General features: G+C 36.9%; 1 protein-coding gene across 2 annotated transcripts in view; it reads left to right on the top strand.

Annotated features, from left to right (window-relative positions):
- The window catches only part of tbck (TBC1 domain containing kinase), a 44,047-nt gene that overhangs the window by 20,897 nt on the left and 7,103 nt on the right, over positions 1 to 16,047 (top strand). For both annotated transcript variants that reach the window (XM_017408787.3, XM_017408796.3), the window contains exons 23-24: positions 5,086 to 5,258; positions 14,140 to 14,303. In XM_017408787.3, coding sequence (XP_017264276.1) covers positions 5,086 to 5,258; positions 14,140 to 14,303 — 337 coding nt within the window. The remainder of the gene's footprint in view (positions 1 to 5,085; positions 5,259 to 14,139; positions 14,304 to 16,047) is intronic.

Here is a 16,047-nt window from a genome sequence, read left to right as displayed (position 1 = left end):
CATAAAAATGTTCGAAAATTACTCATACATAAAGATCAGTGGACAAATATTAATATTCATTTTATGTTATGATTTTTTTTTTTCTTGTCATGATGACAGGGGAGGCTCTGCCTCACCTGCCTCCCCTGACCGCACGTCCCTGAATGGCAATCAATAAATTTTGTGGTAAAGGAATAAAACCTACTGATACTTCTGCTTTGCAAAAACAAAGTGTTGATAAGACACAAAACTACTATTTGAAATCTTTAGATAATTAAAGGCTAGGCATTTCTTGAAGGATTGCGCATTGCGCAAGTTTTAGACTATGATGAAAAATAATGAAGTTGTAGTCATTGTTGGTCAAACCTCGAAAGTAACGTTATGCACAATTCTCTTGTGATCTTTCATGATATGTTTGCAGTCAGAGTATGTGTTTTCAATGACTGTCCGCTACGACCACACCCAACTTTAGCTCAATATCTATAAAAAATCCTTGAGATATAGCCATTTTTGTGTTGGCTAAGGTTGATTAGCTGTGTCAGACATCTAAAATAATTGGGCTGACTCCAAAAGTTTATCAGTTGGAAATGTTTATCAAATGATTTCATTTAACCTGTTCTGTTGTTTTTGAAACATTTTGCTAACACATAAACAGACTCCCACATGTAATGCTAAGGTTTTAAGTGAAAACAATGTTTTGCACTTAAAGTTTGTGTTGAGGATGCTTTGACTACACCAAATTTTAGTTCAATATCTTTAAAATTGACTAAGTTATCGGCATTTTTGTGTTTGCTTAGATTTCTTTGCTGTAGTGGCCTCTTGAATCAGTTAAAGTTAACTGATTCAAGAGGCCACAGTCGATTCTACAACTGATATCCAAATGGAGTTCTGCATTTGGATATCAGTTGTAGATGGATGATAAATGCAACAAATCCTGATTGCTATTATTACGCCACTAAACAATTATTCTCACTAACACTTGTAGTCTTATGTTAAGCATTAGTTTGTTTGATTTCAGTCAATGTAAAGTTCAGTCACTTTACATGCATATCAGGCTTAATCAGTAATATCAGTTGTCACCGAGAGATCTGAAGACAAGCTTTCACTGAGAATTATGATTTAAAACACAACATCAAACACCATCAATAAGATAGTCGAAGCGTCTCCACGTACTTTGGATGTTAAAAATGGATGTCAAAATCTTTGGTTTACAGCTCCAGCTGTATTGTAAATTTTTTGGTGCTAGAGTCTGTTCACTATAGGGATGTGAAGCTGAAGCTTTCCTACTTCAGGCATCAAATAACTAATTACAACTAAAGGTAATAAAAATTATTATTTGGATGTACATCAACAAGGTAAGAACTACGTGAATCAAATTAAGTCAACACATGAAAAAGAAAACCTGAGATGTGTATTTTTATTTTTTAATCATTAAAATGTCATAATTATCTACATGAACTTAAACTTGTACTGCAGCCAGCCTTCCTTGTTACGGTCGGGTCTGTTAATAAATGTCAGTGGTTTAAAAAGGCACAATATTGCCTCTATAAGTATAATTTGCTATAACTACAGATGTATAATAGGTTCAATATGTAAAAAAAAAAGGAATTTTGAGATTTTTTTTGTCACGCATTTTGTTTGTAATAACCCCTCCTCCCCCCCCCCCCCCCCACACACACACACACACACAAAAAAAAAATTAAAAGAACTTGATGGTTTAAAAATAAATAAATAAAAGATTCCAAGTCTTTGTTAAGTCAATACAGGAATGAAATTTTTAAAACCGTCCCCACAGCTTATTCCTGTCTGCCGTCAGATTCAAGTATAATATTCCAGTACAGTGACTCCTCAAGGATTCACACACATTCATGCACTCCTCCTGCTAACCACAACAGAGGAAGAAAAAGGAGGCAGTGACAGTAATTCTCAGTGACAAGTTCATTACACATAACGCCCAATTCTATAGTTAAAGATTCCAATGAAGCAATGAAGAGGAGACGTCCAAATTAAAAGAAAGTGATAAATACGTTTGACGGCGCAAATTATCTGTGGCAGTTGAATCCATTTTTACAGTGTACTGTTGAATGGTATGCCGTATAAGGCTACTCCCCTTTGTAATACAAACAGAGTTTGTTCTTATTAAAAAAGAAAAAAAATCTTAAGTTTTCAGACAATCAAGAAAGACAAAGATTTAAAGTAGATAAAATAGGCTACAGTTCACCTTGGAGCGGGCAGGAGATCACAAGTTGCTATTTGTTGGCAATTAATCTTCTTTTGTGATTTCCATTACTTGTGGCCCAGTGTAATCTATACTTCTTCCATATTCGGTGGTTTTATTGATCCACAGTGGACTGGAGTGGCTCTCTGGCAGACAGGAACTGCGTGTTTATTGATAACGCGGCTGCAGTCGCCTTCATGGTACATTAGTATCTGAATCAATGAGACACAATGGGGACATAACTGATGAACTCGAGTTATAAATGTTTAGTTTTAAGGAAACCAGCCATAAGTTGCTGAAACTGTTTGTGACGCTACAGGAGCACTTCAAGTGGCTGGCTCACTGGTGTTGTTTTAAGAAAAGAACAAATTATCTTTGGATCAGAGCTGTAAAAGCTCGTATTTTCACCTGAGAACACGTCCCCAACCTGATGTTAGGAATGTGTTTATTAGTTTTACTAGAAGATTAAATGAAGATTTTCACAGTAAGTCAATAGTTCCATTATGTGGTGTTAGCAATTTAATGAACTATCTGATATTGTGTGTTCAGTAAACCCTTCTTTTGTTTGGAGAACATTCAAATTTTGCTGCCTTTGTCTTTAATGTTCTTGGTGTGTCCTATTCATCCAAACCTTTTGGCCGCAACAGCTTCTATTCTTCTAATAAAAGTCACCAAAAAACACATTTCTTATAGATAGACGTCTTTCTTCTGTTTTCAGTAAAGTTTAAAAGCATTCAACCTGAACTAAAAAGAGATTAAGTTTTTTTTGAAAACCTAACAAATCCTGTGGATGACTTGAATTTCTGAGACAGCCTTTTTGGGCCCTTTTCTTTCTTTTCACAGCTAATATGATGAACATATTTGTTTTGCAGAAGCTATTATTATCCCAGTTAATGTATAGTAGATATGGACAGGTGCGACTGCTAAATCCTGTCACATTTTTCAACATCAGTAAATGTGACTGATTAGAACCAGATACCATGACACACTCACTTTATGTCACCTATGTTTAATTTCTTACTGTAAAATGAAAGGGCTAACATTCTTTGTGTCTGTTGCTCACTGCATTGTTTTAAACAGTGATCTTGAGTAATCTGTTAGAGCTCTGAGTATGTAATTAGTGTGGTAGTAGCTGATAGTCATTCAAATTTTATCTCAATATCTGTAAAGTTGACGGAATTATAGTCATTTTTCTGTGGCAGCCATCTTCCATTTGGCTGACTCCAAAAGATAATCAGTTGTAGGTGTACATCTAGTAATAACTTTCTGAGAGTTTCATTAAAACCTGTCTTGTGGTTCATGAAATATATAAACAGACACACACACACACCCACACACACACACAATTACATTATTGACCACCTTTCATGGCAGTAGGTAATAATGATGGAAAAGCAGCAATACACACTTAATGAATGAATAAAACCTAAGTAAATAAATACCAAAACTCAATACTATATGGAAGATTACAAAAATATATATCTAAACCACATTGTGCAGACGGTTCCAGAAGTATGTTTTTAGACCACTCTGGGCAGAATTTATTTAAATTAGTTGGTTTCTTGGCACATACTGAACTCTTATACACATTAACAAGCAGGACCAGGATATAAACAGGCTTTTTGTAAGGCCATTATTGAATCTTAAACTAGCCTCTCTGCCTTATTCGACTGTGAGCTTTGATGTGTTGAGTCATTGTCCGGCTCAAACAACCATCTACCACATGTTCTCTGTGGAGCTGAGCTGCATTTAAATAATTCTGCTTTTTCTACTATTCCTTGTCACGAGTCACAGCCCACGCTCAGCTTTTATATGTAAATACTACAAAATTATCATGTGTGAGACAGAAAAAACAGAGAAGAACTTGGTTGTTAACAGAATCGGCTGTCTCGGAAGGCCCAACTGAGCACGGAGATTGTTAAAGCTGCCATCAATCTCCTCTTCCTCGTTTCTGTCTCTTTTAGCAAGACTGATTGCATGCAGCATTCATGGCTCTAGGGAGGGCAAATGTGTTTCCTTGAACTTCTGCCGGCCTGTCGATGAGGAATACCAGACCACCGGTGTGTTTTTCACCAGAATGGACCTTGTAACTGAGTGTGTCGGGTCATATCCCTAGAGAACTGAATCCCCCCTGCACTAACCTTGACACTGTGATGGCGCAAAATGGGAGAGGAATGATAAATCTTCCATATATCTTTTGATCCTGATCCTGGACCAGGTGCAGGTCACGCCGAGAGGCGCTCATTAACCAGACTTGGTTGCTGGCTGTGAAAAAGCAAATTGTCAGTGTGAAAGATCGTAAGAAAGAAAGGATTCCTAATTTACCCAAATCCTCGGCTAATCCAGCGAGTCCCTTTTCCCTAATCCTCTCTATTCTCAGCACAGGAAGCAGAGAAGGCTGAGAAGAGCTGTAGGAATTTAACAACAACAACAAGAAAAAACAGTATCGCTTTATTCTGAAAATGTATTTATAACTTATAATAAAAGAGTTCATGTTAGAGACGGCTGCTAAACGACAGGCAGTTATTACCTTAAAGAGCTGCTGGCGCTGCTGGATGACTACTTTAGGCTAATAATGGCAGCAAAATGCCAAGGCCGGACTGCCCACTTCTGCAATTAAACCCTCTACTCTGGACTGTATATCCTCAAGTTTTATCCTTGAGTTAAGAGAGGGAATTCATTTTTTTAATTTTTCCATTCTTAATATTACAAGGCAGTTGAGGAATTTACAGAAGTGAATAAATATTCTTGCTTTTGATTTGTCTCAAGTTTCTTACTTGCTTTTGAAAATACTGCAGAATGTGGCACATGAACAACAGATGTTTCATCAGCATTTCTGTAATTCATTCTTAATTTTAATTTTAATTTTATTTTGTATTTTTGTGCAGAAATTGACATCGAACGCTGCGTCCGTGAATCCATCAACCTCTTCTGCTGGACTCCGAAGAGTGCTACGTATCGACAGCACGCGCAGCCACCGAAGGCCTCGGCTGACACTGGCTTTGGGAGAACGGCAACATACTTCTCGTCTGACTACCAGGATATGCCCAAAACACACCTGGTGAGTGTTACCTCCACAGTGGCACAGGTTTTTGTTTTTGTAGAATGGGTTAGAGTTAAAACCCAAGTAATTCAGCTGAGTAAACTCAAATTTCTGTCAGTGTTCTAGGTTCATTTGGACGTCTTTTTCTTCTTGTAAGTTTCATTATTTATTACAAAAAAGACTTGGTTCTTGGTATTAACATTCAGCCTTATACAAAACACTATATCTGCTTACAATAGATCAGATTCATTCAAGTGTGGTTTTGTGGCTAGGTTATGAACAATAATACTTTATCTGATTTAAAGAGATTTCTGAAAGGCCTCAGTTTGGAGAAACCAGTCAGAGTGAAGCCAGGACCAAAATAAATTGCTGTTTTAAAACTACTTTGTTGTCAACCATTGCATTTCTGTCAGTTTTACATCACACAGTTAGTCCGACAGAAATATAATGAAATTCCTGTTGGATCTGCTACAGGCCCGCGCCAGAAGTGCTACAGCTTGCTGCTGCTGGTGCTATTTGCACCTTGTTACGAATATAGCAAATATCTGTTCAAACCAAACTAAAGTCAAACAAAGAATGAGAATAGTTAATGCTTCCTTTTTTTTTTTGTTTGTTTGTTTTAGAAAAGTTTGTTGATGTCGATCTGCCATACGGGCCTTTTGCCTTTTGTTTTCCTGTTGTTGCCCATCCCAAATTCACCTTTCACTTCTGAATTCATCCCGAGCGCTCACCAGCGCTGCTGTCAGACCAATTTGTTGTGTGTCGAAGTGATTGCTGTAATCTTTTTCATTCAGCCGAGGCTTATTTGTATGAGTGGTGGCATTGATCTATGGTTGACTGGATGAGCGTCTCACCTCTTCACAAAATATTAAGACAGATGTGTGCTGTGTTCAACTCACTCTCGCAGTAGCCTGAGAAAAACTAAAAAAAAAAAATTGCAGAAGGCACCAAACAGAACCAGTTTTATTGTTCTTATAGGATCCTTTGCACTCCGCAAAACATTATCATTTAGGCAAGTGATAAATGTAATCCATGTAAAGGTTAACAGAGAACAAAATAACTTTTCTTAAGAAACATCTTGCATGAAGAATTAGCTGTAGGAAATTCTGAAACACCAAAACCTTTTTCCGTAATGGTTGACAATGCCAGATATTTTCTGAAATGTCTGAAACCGTATGGTTGCATGCCGTATGCAGCATGCTTGTGTCCCATTCCTCTCTCTGGTCACATTACAGCAGACCCTGTCAGCAGATTCTCAGGCTTTTCCCGAGCAGATATTTATCTTCCTGAACAGCTGCTGTCCAGTCAGCTTGGACTTGAAACCTAAGAGGGGGGGAAAAAACATCTTTCCTTCTCAAACACAGCCCAAAAATATGATTAAATACATATTTTTGTCCTAATTTACATTTTTTCCTGCTTCATCCAGCTTTGAAGCGAACTTCATCATTATGCATTTTAAGTGATGTGTTGCAGATTGAAGGCTGCCATTGCTATTAAAGGGGGGGGTTGAGTTGTGAAAATGCTGGATAGATTTTGGATTGTCCTGCGTGAGCCATCTTAGATAAGTATTGCGGCCGCTGAGTATGAATTTTCACAGCAGTGTTTTAGCCATTCACATGTAATTCACTGAGAGTTTAGTGTTTTTCCAAACTCTTCTAATGCCCCACTCACAGCAGCCAGCACACTCAAAAAGCATCCCTGTGTCCCTAATGTTTATGTATCAAAGGAAAGAGATGGGAGCAAAGTGAAAGGGAATGAAATATAAAACAAGTTAACACGCCTTCAGAGACAGCAATTTAAGAGTAAACAAAAGGCTTTCCTCAAAAGAAAAAAATGCACTTCTGTATCTTCTGTCAGTGGTTCAGATTTTAGAAGGAAGACACTGATAAAACAAGATTAATATAAAACATTCCTTAAAACACTGTTACCACATTAATACAGGGATTTATAGCAGATGTTAAATATTGCTATATATATTGGGTATGGAAATAAAATGCTTGCTTTAAATGCAAGCCCAATACCTCATTTGAATGTATGTAAACTGCGTCGGCGTCAAGAGATGATGCTGTGCCAAGTCAAAGATGCAAATGTCACTTGGTGAGGTCTTATTAGACAGATGCACAAAATCCCAAAGTTGCCCGCAGAAGGCATGCAAACATCTGAATCTGAGCTTGAGTGTTCGTTGTGAATATGGGGTGTTGTGGAAATCAAAATATTGACTGTCAGTCAGGAATCTATCACACACAGTTGGTGTCAGCCGCTCATTGAGCAAATATCTTGTTCATTGTCATCTAACAGCTGGCAAAGCTTATGTGTAAGTTGTCTATGTTTCACTCAAACAGAACCTTTTGAGAGTAAAAAAAGCAAAACTCTAAATTAGTTAGTGCAATCTATAGAAGACCTTTTTAGGTAATGGCTATAATTGACTGATTTTTACTACAGGCTTACACTAAATCAAATTATGTTGCACACATCTCTCAGAAATCAAGCGACATGATTGGTCCTAAATAGGTATATTTGTATTTTTCTGTTATTAAGGTACAATATCTGTGCTTAGTTGACACCTTCTTTACTCTCTGTGAAAACAAATTGCAAATTTAGGTTCTGGTCTAAAAATGTTCCCATTGAAAACAATAGGAACATGCACCGTGAAGGGGTGCATGTTTTCCAGCTGTTGGAGGAGGCCAGAGAAAACTTAAGCAAACGCTGGGAGAACGTGCAAACATTTCACTTCTAAAACCCCGGCCAAGTTTCCAACCGGAAATCTTCAGACTCTCGGGCAATTTGGGAAACCACCGTATCACTGTGCAGCTTGGACCCACTAACAGAAGAGTGGATTTTGAGGTTAATAAACAAAAGCCCACAGCAAGGGGGATTTTTTTCTTTATTGTTATATGGCCTACTTTTTCAGATTAATTTACTTTAGTTGGATTAACATAGTCTAATGGGGCTGAATAAATGTATTTACAAGATATGGATCTGTTTCAGTTTAACTGTGTTTTTTCTTTGTAAATGTTTTCTTTTACGATTTCAGTCTAAAGCAGTTAACAACAGAAAAAGAAAAACTCAAGCACAAAATAAAAACAAAAAAAGAGACTGTTTCTCTTGTGTCATATGGTTCAATTAATAAAATCAACAGAATTAATATAAGTAAACTTGTGTTGTTTAGAAAATAAGAATGGAAGTTAAATTAGTTCAACTGATCCAATTAAACTGATCGGCTCATTTTGTTTTGTCAATTACAAAATCCTAACCATATGTAAAATCTGCATTAAACCAATGGTAATATTTCTATATTTTTTACTGAATGCTCCAAGTATTTTTTTCAACTTCAAAGTTCTTCATGAGCTTTTATTGGGGCCTATTTAATATTTAAAAAAGTATCACATTTAGTTCAAAAGTAAGTTACTTATGCAACTTTACAGCATTATTTAAGATCCTGTAAGATAGTGGTTAAAGTGCTAATAGTACCAAATTAAAATTCTGTTTTATCTGCAAAAGTACAGATTATTTTCATTATATATGTTTTTTTTTAAATGTTATTCTGAAAACTGCTGTGTGGTCAGAATTAAATGAGGCTTTTTTTTTTTCTTTTAACTCCTCCGCAGTGTGGGAATGAGTGTGTCTGTGTGTTAGTGGTTAGGAGTTTTTGTTGTCAGCACTTTTTCGTAGATTATGACCCCAGATTTGCTCGTCTTTCTTTCTTCTTTCTGTGCGACTGGGAAGGTAATATGTTGTGCTGTTTTTTAAATTATGCTCGAACCCCCACTGAATTTTAGACCTGCATCTGCAACTTTATCACAGGTCCAGTTATAAAGTGAGAAACTATGAAAAGGAGGTAACTGGCTCAAGATGCATCTAAACACCATCATAAAATCTTCTATTTTGAGGTGTATGGGTTCTTTTTTATTTTTTTATTTATTTATTTTATTTTTCATTTTCTTCATCTTTTGTGGGGTAACCTTTGGCATTAATGCAGGTGCACCCACAAACACAAACCCCTGCAGGAGATTTGTGTCTGCTTTTCTGCAGCTGAGGTTTAGACTCATCACTGTCAGGAGAGTGAAATGCCAAAGTGCCTCTAAGCCATCCTCGGCTGCCACACACCGCTCATTCTGACATTTAAATAACCATGCAGAGCTTCATCAGCCCCAGCCCAAGCTGCATATTTTACCTGTTTCTGTCAGTAAATGGTATAGATTTGTGTCTCGGTATGACTGTATCTAAAGAAAAAAAAAGAAACTGATTGTCCTGCTTTTATCTAATCTGTATTGTTTTCTAAGGAGTATTTTAATTCATTTTAAACAGAATATTCATATGTAAAGGAACATCCAGTATTCAACTAGGCTAACAATTTTTTTTCAATGTTTAAACTACTGTCTGAAGACGGGATGTATTATGTTATGATGTCGTCCATTCGTCTGTCTGTGGACAATTTCCTTGTCCGAGCTCTAAACTGATAACCCTTTAATATACAATTGTCAAACTGCACAGCTGGACCCCTCATGGATTTGGGATGATCCCTAGTGATTTCAAGATCAGGGAGTCAAAAATCAAGGTCACGCGTTTGTGAAAACCTTGTCCGTGATCTAACTCTACAACTATGTAACGTAGGAATATCAAACTACACAACTGGACACTTTACATGTCAAGGATGACTCTTATTGATTTTAAAGTCACGGAGTCAAAGGTCAAGGACACATGTAAACTCTTTGTGAAAACCTTGTCTGTGCTCCAATTTTAGACACATGTATTCAGGATTGTTGTGTGAGGGAATTTATTCTTTGGATTTTGATTACTCTGACAATTTTGTGACTGGTGCATCATATACTATTGGCTGTACTCTTGTTTCTCCTTTGTTTGGTCTTGTTGCTCTTCTATTTACATGCTTATTTCCAGCCACCATGAAAGGCAAGTGACAATGTCACTGCCTGTGTCTGTGCAGTCAGTTGTGTGTCTTTGTTTCGGTGTGTCAGCAGAAGACCTCATGAATGACTGGATAGATTTTATTGAAACTTTAAAAGTAATCTCTGGGTGTACATCTATAGCTAATACCCTCTTGAAGTCAACCTGATTCAAGATGTCCGCCACAGCTTATTCACCTTGGCAAACACTAAAATGGCTATAACTCAGTCATATTTTACAGATACTGAGCTGAAATCTGATGTGATAGTAGCTGAGAATCATCCCCTTACATTTTTTGGCCTACAACGGGAAATAAGCATTCCTTCAAGGAATGCTACATTTGTAGCTTTATTATTCATCTACATAAAACGAGAAGCAAATGTATGTTTTGTATTTTTAAACGTATTTACATCAAGTTGTAAACTAATCTGTGTGCTGTTAAACGTGGCAAAAAAAATAGGAAAGTATTTGATTTTTTTTTTTTTTTTGTGAACATTTTAAGTCACAATTAAGTCCAACACATTGTGCTTGAGCTGATAACAGTAACACTTTTACTTGGACACATTCAGTGTGCTGGTGGAAGGTGTAGCTGAAGCCTTTGATTTAATAACTGCGGCACAGACTCCTGTTGGCAACAGTCGCCTCAGAAAAAACATTTCCAGTGATGGATGAAAGTTGCCCAATGTTCAGGAAGAATTTTGGAGCATTCCTCCTGGCTGAACGGATTCAGCTCGGCTTTTTTAGTTTTAAAGATTTGGCTCAACATTCAGCCTCTGCACTGCATCTGTATTAGGTTCAGATCTGAACTCCTAAAAGTGAATTTTCTTTGCTTGAAATTATTTCTTTGAAACTGTACTTGGAGATTTAGAGACAGGTCTGGGTCTAAAGGCCGCAAACAGATTAATTGTCATTGTGCTCCTTTGTATTTATCTCAGTTTGTATATTTCCTTTTTATTTTGACATGTAACCTTTCGGAGCTGTAAATGACGCTACATGTTTCTGCCAAACAGCTCAAAGTTTCTCCACAGAATGTTTTCCCTGTGAAAGTGCTCTCTTTTGGTCTTCTGTGATGATTGCTTTTGGAAAGCAGCAGCTTCCTCTCTGGCAGGACATATTGCCTGTTCAGTAATCCATCTGTGGGAGGCTTCATTATCTTGTGCCATTGGAATCACACATTTCTAATTCAGGAAGCCACAGTACTAAATTATTCCAGTTTATAAGGGGAATACATCGGTGACTGGACAGAAAATGTATGTGAAGTTGTGAAGCGATGCTGAGCAATTAATTGCACAAAAAGGGTCAACTTGGGTTAGTTGTTGCTGTTTGTTTTTAAACTTCTAAATGTAGAAAGAAGAGAGCCAAAGAAAATGTGGCAATCCATAAATTATCTGGGGTAAGAAATCTGGATTTAAAGTGAATTCTTTATGTCCATCATGTCAATTATTGGCACAAAATTTAGTTTGTAACACTTTTTTAAAAGTTTTTATTAAAATGGTTATTTAGTATTTATAATTTATAGACAGTGGAACTGCAACATGTGTGGTAGCATTTGAAAAAAAATTATTTTCATTTGGTCTTTATTGGTAAGATGAGATAATCGTGTCAAAGTTCGATGAACATTACCACATATATCCAGCAAATAAATATTGTACAGGAAGATTCTTACAGTAAAAAACAATGGTTACACAGAGTAAAGCATGCCCCTGAAATATTTTTAACTGTCTTACATCATAGGCATCACTTGTTTCTTTAATATATTTTCATTTATGCACAAAATCTCAGCAGAGACTTCACTGTTTGGATGAGCCTGTTTATTTACAACCAGAGTGTTCACTGGAAATAATCTACTTATTTTATTGTAGGGTGCAAGGATCTCACCAAAGAGCAGCATTCTTTTGATCAATGATTATATTGTTACTCTCTCATTTCCGTAACTAGCGGGAGCCATGTTCAGAGACCGTGTCGAAGTAAAACATTGAACAGTGACGTAGGTGAACTCCCTCTGTACACAGTTTAACAAAGTACAGTTGGACTGATGTGTTATAGACAAGAATTATTAGTATGTTTGTAGTATCATTTACAATGTTAGGTCACCTTAGAGGGTTTAGAGTTTAAATAAAATGAAAAAATATATATATTTCTGACATGAAATATCAGAAAGGTATCAAATAATGTCATATTTATCATGTCTATTAAGTTATGCATACGTACATATGCATAACTATTTTCCAGGTGATTAAATATGTAATTACATCTAATTTCTTCAGCTATTTTATGTGTTCACAAAATTACATATTTATTCAACTTTTGTTACTGTATTTATTTAGTTTTCTGTGTTTTCTATATAGAACACTGGTCGTAGCGCTTTACTTAGATAATTCCACAGAGCTGGGGAAGAAAGGGTTACATAACAAACACAAATCCTTAAATCACTTGCCCTTTTCCCTTCTTGCTTCTGTGTTGATATCTGTTGAAATAATCCGACTGCAATCCATATTAGATTCATAAACAAGAGCCTGCTTGTTGGGTAAAATGAGGAAAATCTTTACATCCCACAGGCAAGTCTGGGTCGGATAACATTTTACTAAATGGACTTTGTGTGGATGTGTTGACTTACATCTTCCTTCCATTCAGTCTGTTTAATAATTTGTTTACTGGATAAAAGTCAACTTTACAAGCAAAGATGAGTTTAAGACCCAGACAGAAACATTCTTTCACTGCCTTGTTCGGCTTGAAACTTTATTCATATAACACTTTTATACTTATCAAAGTACTTTGTGCAGATTGATGAGTTGATATGACTGACTAGTTCTACTCCACCATCAAGAAAGATGGGCAGTCATGTAATTGCCCATGTCTGTGTGTGTTTGTTTGTTAGCAAAATATCTTATGAACCTGTGTGTGTTCATAATCAATCATTGGCTATACATCTACTACTGATTACCTTTTGGTGTCACTCAATTTAAGATGGCCGCTCTAGCTTTACCAACCTTAACAAAAAAAGCTATAACCCAGTCCTTTTTACAGATACTGAGCTTACATTTGGTGTGGTAGTAGCTGACACTCATCCAAAAAACATACTCTACAGTTCAGTAGAGTTCAGTATTCTTTTAAGAAACGCTGCTTTCATTTTCATGAGTATTTTTATGTAAATAAGTGTTTTCCTTAAGTAATAGTACACCTCAAAACATAAACGTACAGACTACTTTATTTGTTTCATTTCTTCCAGAATCCAGTGTCAGATTGAAGAAAGCATTCAGACTGTTTGTCTGGATAAAGTAGAAAAATCACAATCTTAAAACATTAAATATTAATAATAATCTTCATTCAGAATTTTGCCTTAAGGGGATGTATGTAACAAAATGAATCTCAAGGCTAAAACTAAATTCCTTGTGCAAAGTGAATATTTAACCCAGTGGTCATGCAGTTGGCCTTACCAATGCCTCTTTCTTTTCTAAATGGTTTTCACACTGTGTTCTGACGCTCAGCTGATAACGGCTGTTAACAGCTCTTTATTATTTCTTTATTAATTAACAGAGGTGCTAGGCTGCTAAATCAGTTACGCTAATCACAACCTGCTTTGTTATGTCAGTCCTTTTTTATCTGTTTTAAGAGCTTCCAGTTGGTATAATATCAGGTTGTCTGGGCGGTGAAGCAGGCGTCACTGCAGAGCTCTGTGTCCTGCAGCTCGCCTCTGGCTGCCTGCTTTATTAAATTCATTTGGTAGTTCGGGAGCAATCTAGCTCAGGATCATGTTGTGGCCACTGCTGGTGGTAGACTGTCAATATTGCAGAAAAGATTTACTTAACTCATTCAGTCCTGATACATAAATATGCAAGGTTTTTTTTTTATTATTATTTCATATTGCTAGCTATGTTCTAGAAGGCTTCTTTTAAAAACTGTGCCTAGTCTAGAAGAGTTATGAAAACATTATTTGTCTATTTATGTATTTATTCCTGTTTTGTCTCATCTTCTGCCGCCTCCTCTCTTGTAGTCTCGGGAGCCCCTCGCTCTGTGTGACCTGAAGGCTGAAGTGTCTCCCAGAGTCTCAGCTGAGGACCTAATCGACCTCTGTGAACTCTCACTGACCGGACCCTCCAAAAGGAACAAAGCTGGCAAGCCGAAGATTGTTGCTGTGGACATCCGCAATGTGGAAGAGTATCCTTACTGTGTCTTTTTTTAAACATTACACCGCTCAAGGTCCTCAACTGTTTAAAACCCTACAGGTGGTTGAATTGTCATGTTATGATTCAACTCATGAGTCCTACTGAAAATATGGAGACCAGCACAGAGTAGAGAAATATAAGAGTTTTGTTATAATAAAAAATAGAATCAAGCGACGGGATGCAGACAGAAGCATGATGCAGTTCAGCAGCAACAGCGTTGAGTCCTGCTTCTTGGAGCCTCATCGGGCATCCTTTTGATCCACACCTTCACAGATGCAGCCAGTTAAGCCAATTGGGACACTGAAGCCCAGGCACTACAAAGTCTCTCACACATACACAAAGATTACTGGCAACGCTAGGGCTGGGAGGCTAGTTCAAAAGGGTTCCTACTTATCTTCAGACCTGAAGGATAAAGCGTGAAAGGTAAGTGAAGCGAAACAAACACAGAGACCACCTGTTCAATGTCACTTTCACAGTTCAGTTAATGAATGAAGCAACAATCCTAAAAAAGGAGCTTTATTTGCTAAATTTGTCTCAGCTGTTGCAACTCTGATGCAATGCTGGCTTTCTTTGTTATCTTAATCAGGTTTTTAATATTCTTTTACCACTTAAGCCAGTATCTCACTAGGCTGCAGCTGTTAGTGACGGGTTTGTGAACGACATCTGCAACAGAGTCTCCAAAGTGTCTTGAAACGTTCACGAGGGTTCTCAACTTTCTCACGAGTGGATACAAAGCGGGCCGAAGCAGGTGGGATGAGTTGAAGTAGGCAACAAAATAGTGTTCACTGCTTAGAATACAATTTAGCAAGTAGTGCACAAGAAAATTGACCATACAGAATTCAGTGAGATCACTACTAAAAATTCTCCAATTCTCTCACAATTTTGAGTCCCAGTGAGATATTTGCTTTGGCTCTGATTTAAGCTCATTTACATCACAAAATCTGAACTTTAACAGACCATGCGAGATCTCACAATAATGCATAAAATTGTCCGTAACATTATTTTCAAAATTTCAAAAAAACACCTGTAACTCAATAACTTAACTGGGTTTAAAGTCCGGATTTGTGGACTCTCTTAATTGTCTTCATTAAAAGCAAAAAACTAATAAAAGTCAGTACAGTGCTCAGCCCTAACTGATTCCCACACTTCATCAGACAGTAAATGTCTGCAGAAAAAAATTGCAAAAGTAGATAAAAAAATGAAGTTTGAATGTGAAGAGGTAAAATTTCTGTTATTCTGTTTACAGAATGAAATGCTGATCTATTAACCCTTTCTTCCCCCCTCACTTGTGCAACTTCTTTAAGCACTCAACTTTTCACATATTCCTGTAAAAGTGTGTATTTATGAAACCGGTTTTTGTTTCTTGTTTTACATGGGAGTCCTAATCAAATATAATTTAATAGTTAAGATGTAGAATGTTGAAGTGGGTAAATGGATGGATGGATGGATGGATGGATGGATGGATGGATGGATGGATGGATGGATGGATGGTGTAGACCTGTAATGTAGTTGCATCACACAGACCGTTATCTGTTCACCACTTCTAGTTTCCTGAGAACTCCTACCCCAACATGTTCTGTCAACACTTTGTGTTCAAAACATTTCCGTGGAAAGTTTTTCACTTCCTACTGCCCCTTTGTGTCGAAATGTTACACAGTGTTCTTAACGTTTGACGATAACTGGTTATAAATTCATCCAGTTTGTAAGATACAGTAATCACGCTTTCAGTCTAACAT

The sequence above is a fragment of the Kryptolebias marmoratus genome, linkage group LG3 (genome assembly GCF_001649575.2).
Source record: "Kryptolebias marmoratus isolate JLee-2015 linkage group LG3, ASM164957v2, whole genome shotgun sequence".
Lineage (NCBI taxonomy): Eukaryota > Metazoa > Chordata > Actinopteri > Cyprinodontiformes > Rivulidae > Kryptolebias > Kryptolebias marmoratus.
Note: the sequence above shows the minus strand (reverse complement) of the source record. Positions and strands in the feature narration are given on the sequence as shown.